General features: G+C 48.3%; 1 protein-coding gene across 5 annotated transcripts in view; it reads left to right on the top strand.

Annotated features, from left to right (window-relative positions):
• Positions 1-14,779, top strand: part of DENND2A (DENN domain containing 2A) — a 122,359-nt gene that overhangs the window by 84,435 nt on the left and 23,145 nt on the right. For all 5 annotated transcript variants that reach the window (XM_082472872.1, XM_082472875.1, XM_082472876.1 and 2 more), the window contains 5 exons: positions 6,084-6,261; positions 7,886-7,927; positions 11,476-11,593; positions 11,996-12,241; positions 13,873-13,959. In XM_082472872.1, coding sequence (XP_082328998.1) covers positions 6,084-6,261; positions 7,886-7,927; positions 11,476-11,593; positions 11,996-12,241; positions 13,873-13,959 — 671 coding nt within the window. The remainder of the gene's footprint in view (positions 1-6,083; positions 6,262-7,885; positions 7,928-11,475; positions 11,594-11,995; positions 12,242-13,872; positions 13,960-14,779) is intronic.

Here is a 14,779-nt window from a genome sequence, read left to right as displayed (position 1 = left end):
ACACTGCCTGTCCTCCAACCAGCAGATGCTCAGTAAGGCTACACATTAAGGGGCAAGTGAACTTGAAGAGTCATCCTTAGCATCCCCAGAACCACAGACTGTTCTTTGCATATTCCCAAGAAACCACCAATCCCAGCAGGGCCCACCCCCGTGGAAGGCTCCTCTAGCCTTCACGAGTCGGGGAATAAAATTTCGACAGGCTACACTCAGAATAACCCCTTCTTTTCTCTTCCACCATTTATTTTGGGTGAGGAGCTGCCACTAGCTGTATTATTTACAGAATCTGACCTTTCCTTTTAGTGTTTCAAGAGGCAGAACTTTTTTTTAGAATATTGGTGGGGCTGGAGAGCAAGAGGGATGTGACGCTGCCAGCACTGCCCACCTGCCATGTGGCTCCTGACACTCTGGGCTCCACAGGTGCCAGCTAACGAGGTGGCAGTGGGAACCAGGTGTGGAACATTGGGACCCAGCTGCAACAGCGAATCAGACTATTCAAAAAACAAACAAAAACCACTTGTTAGGAGAAATCACAAACAGTGGCAGCACCTACCTACATGGCCAACAGGTGACGCAGCTGAGTTGTCATCAAACTGAGTACAGTTGTCCTTTAGCTCCCTGCGTTCCAGTTAAATGAATGAATTTCTTCTTTCTTTCCGTGACGTTTATTCACCGGCCCGATGTATCCAGCGCTGGCGTTGCTCATCATTGTCTTCTCAACTTGTTCCAACACCTTCCCGGTCCAGTTGGTTCACACTCACTGCACCTAAGCCGGCACACCCTGTCCCCCCCACCCCGGCCCTGCAGGGCTTCCGCCAGGAGACACAAAGCGCTGCAGCAGCACAGAGAAGGGAGAACCCATTAGACTTTCTCCTTCTAGGATGAGGCCAAAAGAAAGCAGAAGGGCGGGAGGCCTTTTCTTTGATTTGGGGTAAAAAACAGTTGAACAGTTGTATTTTTCTATTGCAGCGACTGAGAAAAACCCAAAGGCTTCTGGCCGTGCCTCTTCGTACCTCCATTCCTCAGTCTGGATCTCTTTACTGCCCCCAGTCTGCAGGACTCCTCTGTCCCCACCCTGCCCCCATCCTGAATGCAGAGGTTACTTTAACCTCTTTTATTTTATTTATTTATTTTATTATTATTATTATTTTAATGTTATTTATTTATTTGTTTGTTTATTGGCTGTATTGGGTCTTCGTTGTTGCGCGCGGGCTTTCTCTAGTTGTGGCGAGCGAGGGCTACTCTTCGTTGTGATGCATGGGCTTCTCATTGCCGTGGCTTCTCCTATTGTGGAGCATGGGCTCTAGGTGCACAGGCTCCAGTAGTTGGGGCTCGCGGGCTCTAGAGCGCAGGCTCAGTAGTTGTGGCGCACGGGCTTAGTTGCTCCGTGGCATGTGGGATCTTCCCGGACCAGGGCTGGAACTCGTGTCCCCTGCATTGGCAGGCAGATTCTTAACCACTGGGCCGCCAGGGAAGTCCCTACTTTAACCTCTTTTAGCCTCGGGTTTGTTAGCTATAAAATTCAAAAGACGATGCACTCCATCTCTAAAATCACTTCCAGGTCTAAAATTCTGTGATTCTATAACTTCCCTGGAGTCAAAAATGCTCAAATCACACCTCTGAAATGTAAACGGACTCTTTTTTTTTTTTAATATTTATTTATTTATTTATGTATTTATTTATTTTTGGCTGCGTCGAGTCTTAGTTGCGGCATGCAAGATCTTTCGTTGCAGCCCATGGGCTTCTCTCTAGTTAGGTGCAGTCTCTCTAGCTGTGGTGTGGGCTCCGTAGTTGCGGCACATGGGCTTAGTTGCCCCACAGCATGTGGGATCTTAGTTCCCCGACAGGGATCAAACCCACGTCCCCTGCATTGGAAGGCAGATTCTCAACCACTGGACCACCAGGGAAGTCCCCTGTCAACGGACTGTTAAACATGAGTGCTGCATTTTTATTCTCCTTTAGTGAATTGACTAAAGTGAGAGTTTCAAAGACTTGCTGAAGAGACCATGGATGACAGCGTCCGTGGCCTGGACCATCGCATGATCCACTCTTTTCCAAGTAATATTTAGGAACTTACAACAAATGTGCTATAAAAAGAGGTGGATTTCATACACAAGGCTTCCTTCAGGGAATTCCTTCTTAGGGCCTCTTTTAAGGGACTCCCTCTAGTCACTTGGAAATGAAAACCAACATCCCAGTAAAACATGTAAATGTCAAAATTCCAACTCAACCATCACTGTCTACCTGTCTCCACCCCCCGCCCCCACCAGTTCTCTCGTCCAAATCATTGGCTTCCAAGCCTTTTTACTGCAGTCCCCAATAAGAAATACATTTTAGGGACTTCCCTGGTGGTCCAGTGGTAAACAATCCGCCTTCCAATGCAGGGGACGCGGGTTCGATCCCTGGGCGGGGAACTAGGATCCCACATGCTGCGGGGCAACTAGCCCGTGTGCCACAACTACTAAGCCTGCGCACCTCAGCTAGAGAGCCCACGTGCCGCAAACTACAGAGCCCATGCACTCTGGAGCTCACACGCCACAACTAGAGAGAAGCCCACGCACTGCAACGAAATATCCCGCGTGCCACAACTAAGACCCAACGCAGCCCAAAAAATAAATAAATAATTTTTTAAAAAGAAATACATTTTACATTCAGACCCAATATACTACCCACATAATACACACAGATAGTTATTTACAACTGGAAAAAAATGCAGCATGTTCTCTTATTTTCTATTCTATTCTTCTTGTGGTAGTTGTTGTTGTTGTTGTTGTTTTTTAATTTGTTTATTTATTTATTTATGGCTGTGTTGGGTCTTTGTTTCTGTGCGAGGGCTTTCTCTAGTTGTGGCAAGTGGGGGCCACTCTTCATCGCGGTGCACGGGCCTCTCACTATCGTGGCCTCTCTTGTTGCGGAGCACAGGCTCCAGACGCGCAGGCTCAGTAATTGTGGCTCACGGGCCTAGTTGCTCCGCAGCATGTGGGATCTTCCCAGACCAGGGCTCGAACCCATGTCCCCTGCATTAGCAGGCAGATTCTCAACCACTGCGCCACCAGGGAAACCCTGGTAGTTGTTTTTAATGCTAATAACAACCCACTGAAATTATTTCAAGACCCCACAATGGGCTGTAAATATAGTCTGCAAAAACCTGTTCTAGACACAACTATCCTTGTTTATATTTTAATGTCCTTCTAGTTTTCTAAGTCATGACCTCACACCCATAGTACTTGAGCAGATCAACTTTGTAGACTGGCCACACGCAAATACAGATTAGTCCTAAAAATCAAAAAGTTTTAGAATAAAGTGATTTCAGCACATTCAGTGATCTATAGAGCAAGGAAATTAAACATAAATGGTAAGCAATTCACTAAAAGTATCAACGTTCTTGATGTCTAGGAGAAAGTGATGCCTTAAGAAAAAAAGCTTCTGTGCTTTTCAAGAAGATCCTTTGAAAGGCAGAAGTCACTTCACCCCAAGCTGCGGGCTGAATTATTGATGTTGCTCTCCTTGGTATAAGTCTGAACTTTAGTCTGTCTCACCCTTACTCAGCTAATAAAGAAGGTATTGTAGTGATAAAAACAAAACGTTGGGGTAGCATCTTTCTCATTTTGGGGGTGATCATTTGAAAGAAAACACAAGACCAAATGTCAGTGAAATATGTGGATGCTACGCTACTAAGAGGCATTTCATGACTCCAGTGAGTATTAGGAGATTATTTGCTAAGATAGAGAACAGGAGGGTTAGGAGACATGCTGATAAATGGACGAGATTCAACATTACCCTTATTAGGTTAGGGGCCCCAAAGTGGGAGCAGGATAGAAAAGAGGGCTAGTGTATATTTTAAGGATTTCTCAGGGGGTACTAGATTTAGAGGAACTCACTAGATTCAGAGGAATTTAAATGATTTAGGGGGGGGATTGCTTTCTTTTTTATATATATAAGTTTATCTATTTATTTTTGGCTGCGTTGGGTCTTTGTTGCTGTGCGTGGGCTTTCTCTAGTTGTGGAGAGCGGGGGCTACTCTTCATTGCGGTGCGCGGACTTCTCATTGCGGTGCCTTCTCTTGTTGCGGAGCACAGGCTCTAGGCGCGAGGGCTTCAGTAGTTGTGGCACGTGGGCTCAGTAGTTGTGGCTCACGGGCTCTAGAGCTCAGCCTCAGTAGTTGTGGCACACGGGCTTAGTTGTTCCACAGCATGTGGGATCTTCCCAGACCAGGGCTCGAACCTAGGTCCACTGCAGTGGCAGGCAGATTCTTAACCAATGTGCCACCAGGGAAGCCCTGCTTTTTTTATTGCAGTAAAATATACATAACCATAAAATTTACCATTTAAATGATTTTTAAGTGTATGATTCAGTGGCATTAAGTACATTCACAGTGTTTGCAACCATCACTACTATCCCTTTCCAGAGCTTTTTCATCATCTCAGCTGTGACTCTGTACCCTTTAAGCAACAATGCAACACTCTCCCTTCCCCCAGCCCCTGCTAACCTCTATTCTACTCTGTCTCTATGGATTTGCCTATCCTAAGTCCCTCATATAAGTGGAATCATACAATATTTGTCTCTTTCTGCCTGGCTTAATTCATTTTTTTAAAATATTTATTTTATTTATTTATTTTTTAGGCTGTGTTGGTCTTAGCTGCGGCACACAGGATATTCTTTGAGGCATGCAGGCTCTTTGTTGGGGGGCGTGGGCTTCGCTCTAGTTGTGGCACACGGGCTGTCTAGTTGAGGCGTGGGACCTCAGTAGTTGTGGCGTGTGGTCTTAATTGCCCCGCGGCATGTGGATGTTAGTTCCCCAACCAGGGTCCAAACCCACACCCCCTGCATTGTAAGGCAGATTCTTTACCACTGGACCACCAGGGAAGTCCCTAGCCAATATCTTTTAATCCACCTCTTTTCTCCTTAAGTAAACCAGAGCTAAGTGATTTTTTTAAATGGCCTCAGGAAAGTTTTATGACAATGAGATTATAGGTGCCTGACATCATGGGAACCTAGTAAAGGAGCATTCATCTATCCAGAACTCAGCTTCCCTGCAACTTTGAGTAAACAGAGCACAGCTGAGAACTAGGGCAAATGTTCAAAAGATGTCCTAACAAATGAAATGCTGGTTACAGGGCCCTGAAGATGACTTGGTATACTCACAGACGAATCCACTGGGCCCTCACTTTTGTTTTATTCTTACCTTAGACATTTCTAACAAGCTTCTAAAGTTTCCAATCCCATAGCATTTTAGAAACAGCATATTAGAATGAGAGGAGAGGGAAGCAGCTGTGAGCAGGCTCAGTAGCGATAAGAAACGATTGCAAGGGAGAAGAGAAAGTCTGCTCTCACTCATCTCGGAAGGCCGCCAGTCATCACTGTGCTGCGGCTCCGTAGGACTGATATCAAAGTGATAATCCCAAGTAATCCATTCAACAAACTGAGTCTGAATCCAGGCACTGAGCAAAGCACTGTGGATCACGCACGATTAATAAGGCCCCGCGTTTGCCAATAAAAGGCTACATTATGGGACTTCCCTGGTGGTCCAGTGGGTAAGACTCCACGCTCGCAATGCAGGGGGCCTGGGATCGATCCCTGGTCAGGGAACTAGATCCCACATGCATGCTGCAACTAAAGATCCCAGGTGCCACAACTAAGACCTAGCACAGCCTAAATAAATAAATATATATATTTTTTTAAAAAGGCTACATTATGATCATTCTGCGTTAAGAGAGACTATTTCTCTGAATGGTGTTATTTTTCTATGTTTTGGGTTCTGGGCAAGAAGCAACTGTATGTGAGTTTCGCTTTTACACGAACCGAGCCGTTTGGAGCGGACGGCTGCACATGAATACTGAAGGACTTACCCTGTTTTCCCTTGATCACACCTAGGTTTTCATGCTTGGCGGAGAGACTGTGTGTTTGAATACAAAGCATCTTCAATAAGAGAAGGAGTACCCATGAGAAGAGAGGCTTTTGTTGTTTGGGGGTGTTTGGGGAGGGAGGGGGAGTGGGAGCTGGAGTGTGAACAGCTCTCTCTGGCCCCCATGGAGGCTGCCCACCTCCCCTAAATCGGCCCTTTCTCCCCTCTCTCCCCGCTGCAGCACCCTGTCCAAGTGCTGCCACGCGATGGTGGCGGTCATCTACCCCTTCACCTGGCAGCACACCTACATCCCCGTGCTGCCCCCTGCCATGATCGACATCGTGTGCTCGCCAACCCCCTTCCTCATTGGGCTGCTCACCAGCTCGCTGCCGCTGCTCAGGGAGCTGCCACTGGAAGAGGTGAGCTCGGGGACGTCCCCTGTGCCCTGCCTGTGGGCCGGGGCAGAGGGCAGGTGCTGGCTGTGGCTCTGCCAGCAGGCAGGGTCGGGGAGCAGGGGGACCCCACAGCTTTGTCTGGGAGTTCGCCGCCCCAAGCCGGCTTCAGTAGACCCCCAGTGACTGCAGACTCGGTTTCCCCTCTAAATGAACCTACTGCCATGTATACGCATTGAGAAGGGCAGCAATCAACAATTTACCCAGATTTTAATACATCTAATCCATAAAGAGCCACCCACCCTATCCTTCCCTTCTCCACCCCGCAACACCGAGGGAAGAAAGCACACAAAGAGCTAACAATAACTGGAAATTATCTTTGGGCTAATAACGAAGTCTTGACAAAGACTGTGCTCCTACAAGGAGGTCCTTTTTCATATCAGTTAAAAAGACAGCAACCAAAATGTTTTTAATGATGGAGTTCCGGATTTTCAAGTTAGCATCCAAGTGAGGAAAGCCCTTGATGTTTCTGTGGTTATTTAGTCGCAGCCCCTTCCTCTAAACAGTCTTTGTCCCCGTGTACTGAGAACTTCTAGCAGTCAGAGCAGAACTGTGGGGGCTGAATGACGCTGCGCCGTCCTGAACCCCCAGGGAACCCCTGGCCCTGAAATCCTCCCCGTGTCCCCAGATGCAGCTCCTCTAATTGCCCAGATAGTCCTAAATTCCCGTTAAATATCAACCATCAGACTCAGGTCTTCGAGTGTGGGTTTGTGAACTGCAAAGAGTTTGCCTGGGTGCCCTCGATCCTGCACATGGCTCAGTTCCACCCCAGGAGAAGGTGTGAGAAGGAAGGAAAGTGCTCCCTTAACTCCTGGGCCAGGTGTCAGAGCCCGTGATTCCCGCTGCTGGTGGAATCATGGTGGCCATCCAGGCCCCTGCTCATCCTCCATCATAGCCAGTGGCCCACGCTGAGGCCTGGGGCTCGGCCGCTCGCATGATCCTATGAGTGAGCGCCTCCTTAAGTTTCGCGCCCTAGGCCCTTCACTTGCTTCACCCTAGTTGTGGCTCTGGGTCTCAGCCTCACTCTCAGGAGGGAGGAGGGAGGTGCTTTAGCCTGAAAGCCTTGACTCATGGAAGCCCAGCACCTGTAGCTTGACTTACTCTCCCGTTGGGTCCAGTCCCCTGGGTCTCTCCCCTCCTACCCCATTAAAACAAATGACAGGGCTAAGTGTGTCACTGGGAGGTAGGAGGAGGGAGGCTTGGGGGTGGGTGAGTGGCAGAACCAAGTGGAATGGGAACGATGGGGGGCTCTAGCCTCTGGCGCCTCCTCAGTGACCCACACACTAAAAGACGGTCTGAGCGGCTTTGCCTTAGCCAGTCCGGGAACAGGGCAGGGAGTCCAGCCTATGGCCCACACATGTCCCAGCCTGCAGTTACAGTGTTGAAAGTGTGCATTTCTGGAAAGCCCTTTCCCGCACCTCCCCTCTTCATCATTTGTGGCTACGGTGGCAATGTCAGGAAACCACAAATGGCCCCCTCCACCCCCAGCCCTGCTGCCACTCTGGGTGCCAAGAAGGAGGAAGGCTAAGAGTCCATCTCTGTATCCCGGAAGCCCTGGTAACAATAATAGTCCCTTTTCCTTATCTCATAGGTCCTTGTGGTCGACCTTGTCAACAATCGGTTCCTCAGACAGGTGAGTAAGAAGTGCAGCTTCAACTCACTGCTTGCTCTGTTTTCACCTCCTTGTTGTTCGGAGCTCAGCTTTCCAGCTACGGAAAGGCTCCCTTGTGTGCCTGAAGTTGCACAACAGGTCAGGGGGCTTGGGCAGTTCCTGGCCAGGGCTCGACTGAGGATAGGACAGAAGATGGGGCCAAAGAGGAGGGCTTTGGACAAAGGAGTGATTCCCACGTCTTCTGTCACAAAACGGTTTACTGACAATTAGAATCTTTGTATAGGTTATAACTATAGACACTTGTCTTTCTTCAACATGCTTTTCAGTGACATTTGATAACAAATTTCATGATATAACATGAAGTGGAAAAATCAGGATGCAAAATTGTATACGTTATTTTGCTGACCTTGTTTTTTTGGTTTTTTTAATTTATTTTATTTATGGCTGTGTTGGGTCGTCGCCTCTGCGCGAGGGCCCTCTCCAGTTGTGGCAAGCGGGGGCCACTCCTCATCGCGGTGCGCGGGCCTCTCACTACCGTGGCCTCTCCTGTTGCGGAGCACAGGCTCCAGATGCGCAGGCTCAGCAATTGTGGCTCACGGGCCCAGCTGCTCCGCGGCATGTGGGATCTTCCCAGACCAGGGCTCGAACCCGCATCCCCTGCATTGGCAGGCAGACTCTCAACCACTGCGCCACCAGGGAAGCCCTGACCTTGTTTTTTTAAAAAAGAATAGAAACAAGAAAGAGAAAAAATATATATATATATATAAAACTCTAAAAAAGATTGAAAGGAAAACTCACCAAAACATTAATTCTGGTTGTCTTGGGGTGGGAGACTGAAAAGGAGACAGATTATGAGTGATTTTTAATTGTTTTGATACTTTCATATATCTTCTATAATGATTATAAACTACTTTCATTATCAGAGAAAGTAATACACAGTTAGTTTCTTGTTAGCACTTGCCAGAAAGGCCTGACTCCTATCAGATCTTGCAACGAATCATTACATAAAGGCTTTCTGGGCATCCTGAAGGACTGCTTTTACACTTGGAATGGGCACTGAAAAATTATACATGTTAATGCCTTTTTTTTAAATCATTAGTTCCATCTACTTTCACTTCCCACAGGCCCTCTGGGTAGGCCCATCCCCAAGGCCTTCCTGCTTTGAGACCCAGATCATAAAGCCAGCTTTGAATAATACTGGTCATCTGCCCTGACCCGAGTCCCCGGGTTAGAACTAGCCACCCCATGGGGTGGGGGGTAGGGGACAGTGGGAAACATTGATTGAGGAACCACTAGGTGCCAAGCACTTTCACAAATTAATTGTGTTGCATTTAATCTCCCCCCGCCAGCTTTATTGAGATATTATTGACACATATCATATGTAAGTTTAAAATGTACAACATGATGATTTGATGTACATACACGCTGAGAAATTATAACCACAGTACGGTCAGTTAACCCCCCATTGCCTCACATAATTACTTTTCTTGTGTGGTGATAACATTTAAGATCTACTCTCTTAACAACTTTCAAGTGTATGTTAACTATGGTCACCAAACAGTACATTAGATTCCCCAGAATTTATTCATTTTATAGCGGGAAGTTTGTACCCTTTGACCAATATTATTTCCCCATTTCCCTCACCCCTCAGCCCCTGGTAACCACCATTCTACTCTCTATTTTTATGAGTTCAGTTTATATATATATATAACTTTTTCTTTTTTTTTGGCTGTGCCACGGGGCTTGCAGGATCTTAGTTCCCTGACCAGGGATTGAACCCAGGGCCCTGGCAGTGAGAGCGCTGAGTCCTAACCACTGGACCACCAGTGAATTCCCTGAGTTCAGTTTTTTTAGATTCCACATATAAGTGAGAACATACAGTATTTACCTTTTGCTGTCTTATCTACTTCACTTAGCATTAGTCTATCCATGTTATCACAAAAGTCAGTATTTCTTTCTTTTTTTATGGCTGAATAATATTCCACTGTGTGTATGTGTATGTATGTGTATATATACACATACACATGTATACACACGTACATACACATCTATAAAAACGTCTATTCGTGTCCTTTGCCCATCTTTTTTTCTATTGAGTTGTATGAGTGCCTTATATATTTTGGATAGTAACCCCTTATCAGATATATGCTTTACAAATATATTCTCCCATTCTGTAAGTTGCCTTTTCATTTTGCTGATTGTTTGTTTTATTGTGCAGAAGCTTTTTAGTGTGATGTACTCTCACTTGTTTACTTTTGCTTTTGTTACTAGTGCTTTTGGTATCAGATCCCCAAAAATTGTTGCTAAGATCAATATCAAGGAGCTTTTCACCTATATTTTCTTCTAGTAGTTTTACAGTTTCTGTTCTTACATTTAACTCTTCAATCCAATTTTTTTTAATCCACATAATTTTTGTGAGTCATATAAGATAGGGGTCCAATTTCATTCGTATAAGATAGGGGTCCAATTTCATTCCTTCGTATGTGGATGTCCAGTTTTCCCAACACCATTTATTTAAGAAACCATCCTTTCAGACTTCCCTGGTGGCACAGTGGTTAAGAATCTGCCTGCCAGTGCAGGGCACACAGGTTCGATCCCTGGTCCGGGAAGATCCCACATGCCGCAGAGCAACTAAGCCCATGTACCACAACTACTGAGCCTGTGCTCTAGAGCCCACAAGCCACAACTACTGAGCCTGCATGTCACAATTACTGAAGCCCATGCACCTAGAGCCCATGCTCCGCAACAAGAGAAGCCACCGCAATGAGAAGCCCACACACCGCAGGGAAGAGTAGCCCCCGCTCGCCGCAGCTAGAGAAAGCCCACACACAGCAATGAAGACCCAGTGCAGCCAAAGATAAATAAATAAATAAATTTATTTTAAAAAAAAGAAAAAAGAAACCGTCCTTTCCCCATTAAATATTCAGCTCCCTTGTCAAATATTAGCTGACCATATATGTACAGGTTTATTTCTGGGCTCTCAATTTTGTTCTGTTTGTCTATATGTCTGTTTTTTTTTGCCAGTACCATACTATCTTGATTACAGTAGCTTCGTGATAAAGTTTGAAATCAGGAATTTTGATGCCTCCAGCTTTGTTCGTCTTTTGTGGTTCCATACAAATTTTACGATTGTTTTTTCTATTTCTGTGAAAAATGTCATTGGAATTTTCATAAGGATTGCATTGAATCTATAGATGGCTTTGAGTAGTATGGACATCTTAACAATGTTTATTCGTTCAATCCATGAGCACAGAATATCTTTCCATTAATTTATATCTTCTTCAGTTTCTTTCATCACCGTCTTATATGGTGCATTTAATCTTCACGGTGAGGTAGATACTGATTGGTAGCCCATTTTACAGATGGGGAAACTGAGGCTCACATAGCTTGTAAAAAGTGGAATCAAGGTTCAGACCTCAGACCTCTAGTTCTAAGTTGTGTTCTTTCCACTAAAGCAGGAACTGTGCCAGGCCTGCCCCGCAGTGTCCAATGTGTCCTGCTGGCCAGGATGCAGCCACCATCCCCAGAAGCACTGGGGCGATGGCCCACCCGTTTTTTGTGCTTTACAGATGGATGACGAGGATTCCATTCTGCCCCGGAAGCTTCAGGTAGCCCTGGAACACATTCTGGAACAGAGGAATGACCTGGCTAGTGACCAGGATGACAGGTCCCCCGACTGCAAGCGTGGTAAATGCTCATGCACCTCCCAGACCGCACCCCCTCTTCCATCATTGGAGTCAGGGAGCAAATGGACTCTGAGCATCTGTCCCACTTGGCACTGGGTTAAGCAGGAAAATAGGCAAGAGAGGTATACAAGGAGAGAGGCTGGGTGCCCATCCCCTTTATCAGGACCTCATTCTTATCAACAGTGAGTTGTGGGGAAGACTTTTCCCACCCCATTTTGGCCCTAAAGTATCTGTTTAAAGGTAGGGAAGAAGTGACGTGCTCACTGTGGGTAATCTGCTTCGTGGATCATTGCAGTTTGCCATCCAGGGAGCTAGCATCCTTGTCTTAGTGACTGGCTTGTCCCAAAGGCTCTGCCTCAGCCCTCCGCCCTCACCGGTCCTGGTCCTGCCCCATTTTGCTCAGGCCCTGAGTCCAGCCCCTTGAACGAGGTGGTGTCCGAAGCCTTCGTCCGCTTCTTCGTGGAGATCGTGGGCCACTACTCGTTGTTCCTGACGGCGGGCGAGCGAGAGGAGAGGACCCTGCAGCGAGAGGCCTTCCGCAAAGCCGTCTCCTCCAAGAGCCTCCGCCGGTTCCTGGAGGTCTTCATGGAGACCCAGACGTTTCGGGGCTTCATCCAGGAGCGGGAGCTGCGCCGGCAGGATGCCAAAGGTCAGGAGGCATGTTCCCTGTTGGGGGCTGAGGCAGCCGGAGATGCCCAGACCCCGGGTGGGTGTTGAGCAGGGAGGAAGGTCGGGGGCCAGGGCACAGATGGGAACAGCATGCGGCCTCCTCTGGAGGACGTTCATTCTCGCCACCTCTGAGCTGGGGAAACTGCCCCTGCGTCCTGCCGTCTCCTCAGGCGTCGCTTCCCCTCTGCTGCCCATTCCCAGAACCACACTGCAGGTTCTGGCGGCAAGTTCCCTCCTGTTCTATTCTCCCCAGCTGGATGAAACTCTCAAGGACACCCTTCCCTTCCCCTCTCTGTGGCGCCTCTTCTCCTTTTCCTCAGGCCTCCTCTGGTTCCCTCTGCCTTTCTTCCTCCCCCTCTCCGCCGGGACCTGGGGATGGGATAGAGGAGGAGAGGATGGCCCCACGCCCTCCGCTGTACGTGGTGCCACTGAGCCCAGCGGGCTGGCCATGGGGGAGGCAGGACAGCAGAGACTCCCCCAACCTGCGGAGTTTGTGGGTCATCGCTCCACGAGACCACCCACCCCCGCCCCACCCCTCGCGCCTTGAGGTTCCCCTGTCTCTCCTAGTCTCCCTGTCCCTGTTGCTGGATTCCCTCACGCTTGTAGTGATGGAGGAGCAGGGAGTGTGCATCAGGAGAATGAAACCATTCCCATCTCCTTCTCACATCGTTTTAAGTCCTTTTGGGAATCTAAAAACTAGAAATGTCAGTAAAGGCTATCCCAGATGGGAGCTGGACCCGAGAAGGGGAAAGATGCTCAACACTGAGGAGGTGCCTCACAGGGACCAGGGGTCAGGGCCAGGGAAGCAGCTGGCCCAGGCCTTGGTGTCCTCTGGGGCTGCGATTGCAGAGACTGATGTGAGGAACCAAAGCTCTACATTCCCAGAGCTCTTTGCAAGGCAGAAAGGGAGTCTGCCACACTTCAGGTGTTCTGATGAGTGCTATCTGAAGAGACAAAAGAAAATAGATTAGCGAGTATGAGTCCCACAGCTCCTGATGAAAGGATTCCTTTTAATAGAAGACCTGCTGGGTACACAGATCACTATTTGATAGAGAGAGCGAGACATAAGGCTTAAAAGTAGCACAGAAGGAGCCCCCTGTCTGTGGAAGATCAGTAGGAGATGAAGACAGGGTGCCTGAGGCTCCAGTCCCGGGTAAGAACTGAAGGACCCTCAGAGGTGACCTGCCCACCCTCCTGAGTCTGCAGATGGCAGCCGGGTTCCCAGGAGGCCAAACCGCTTGGCCAGGGGCCCTCTGGTGGGAGAATGCGAGGAAAAGGGAGCTCTCAGGAGCTCCTGAGAGCCAGGGCTGTCTGGTTCATCTTTGAAACCGCGGGCCTGGCACAGTGTAGATGCTTGGAAGGCGTTTGTCCAGTAAAAATAGGGTTTCACATACGAGCTAGCTTTACAGCTTTCCAAAGACAGTTATTGCACAGCTTGGACAATTATAAGGGCAGTAAAAGCCCTTATAAATCTCATGATTCAGAGCATGTTTATGGGAGCAACTTCATCTCAGAAGCAAGGTTTCTCTTTTCTATGGCAGTAAGGAAATGGATATGTTTAGAAGCACAAAGAGAAGGAACTAAAATGGCTGGGATTTCTCTTGTCAACAGGTCTTTTTGAGGTCCGAGCCCAAGAGTACCTGGAAACACTCCCCAGTGGAGAACACAGTGGTGTCAACAAGTTCCTGAAGGGACTAGGTGAGGCCTAGGGGTCTTCGTTCTCATCAGCAGCCTCCGGGCCATGGGGTCTTGGCCAGTTCCCTCCCCTAGAGCCAGGGCCTAATAATGCAGAGCTCTGAGGCCTGCACCGAGTGGGCCAAGTCAGCATTTTACCCACCTGCTCTAATCTGTCCCCAGATAGTAAGCAAAGGACACAAATGGCCCCCTCCCTGCTTTCCTGGGCCCCTGGCTGTCTTGCTGTTCTTTCACTATCATCTCCCACACTCTTAAATCTTCTGGGGTATTGGGCTTAGAAGCATGATGAATGGAAGCAGAGAAAGGTGTCTGGCAGTAAAGACCTGGACCAGCCTCCAAATGATGCCCCTAAAAAGTGGAAGTGTAAGAATTTTAATAAGGACCGCAGTTTAATCAGGAAAAAAGGCCCTTACTAGGAAAGGGAGGAGGAGAAGAAAGCGAAAAAGGTGAAGGAGGAAGCAGGCCCCAGTAAGGAAGAACTGCGGTGAGGAGGACCGCACGGAGGATTTGCAGGGGGCGTGCTGGTGCCTCAGCCAGGATGGCCAGCTGCCTGGGAAGGGACGACCTACCTCCCGCGCTGCTGGGAGTTTTCTCCTCACTTGGCTCTCAGGGGTGTGTTACAGTCAGTGCTTCCTGTATCACCATTTCAGAAGCAACGTCTACAGCTCTGACATTCTTCCTTTCAAAACTGCCCGAGTCTGAGGAAGATCCCTTTTCATGGGGTGGTGCACGAGGAGTGCAAGGGGGCAAACAGGCAGGGCGAACTCCCCCAGCTTCTCCTGAGCTCTGGGGTGAAGCTCTGGGGGGGTGGGGTGGGGGGTGG

Source organism: Balaenoptera physalus (genome assembly GCF_965194825.1).
Source record: "Balaenoptera physalus genome assembly, chromosome: 8".
Classification (NCBI taxonomy): Eukaryota; Metazoa; Chordata; class Mammalia; order Artiodactyla; family Balaenopteridae; genus Balaenoptera; species Balaenoptera physalus.
The sequence above is the reverse complement of the archived record's forward strand: the minus strand, read 5'-3'. Positions and strand labels throughout refer to the sequence as shown.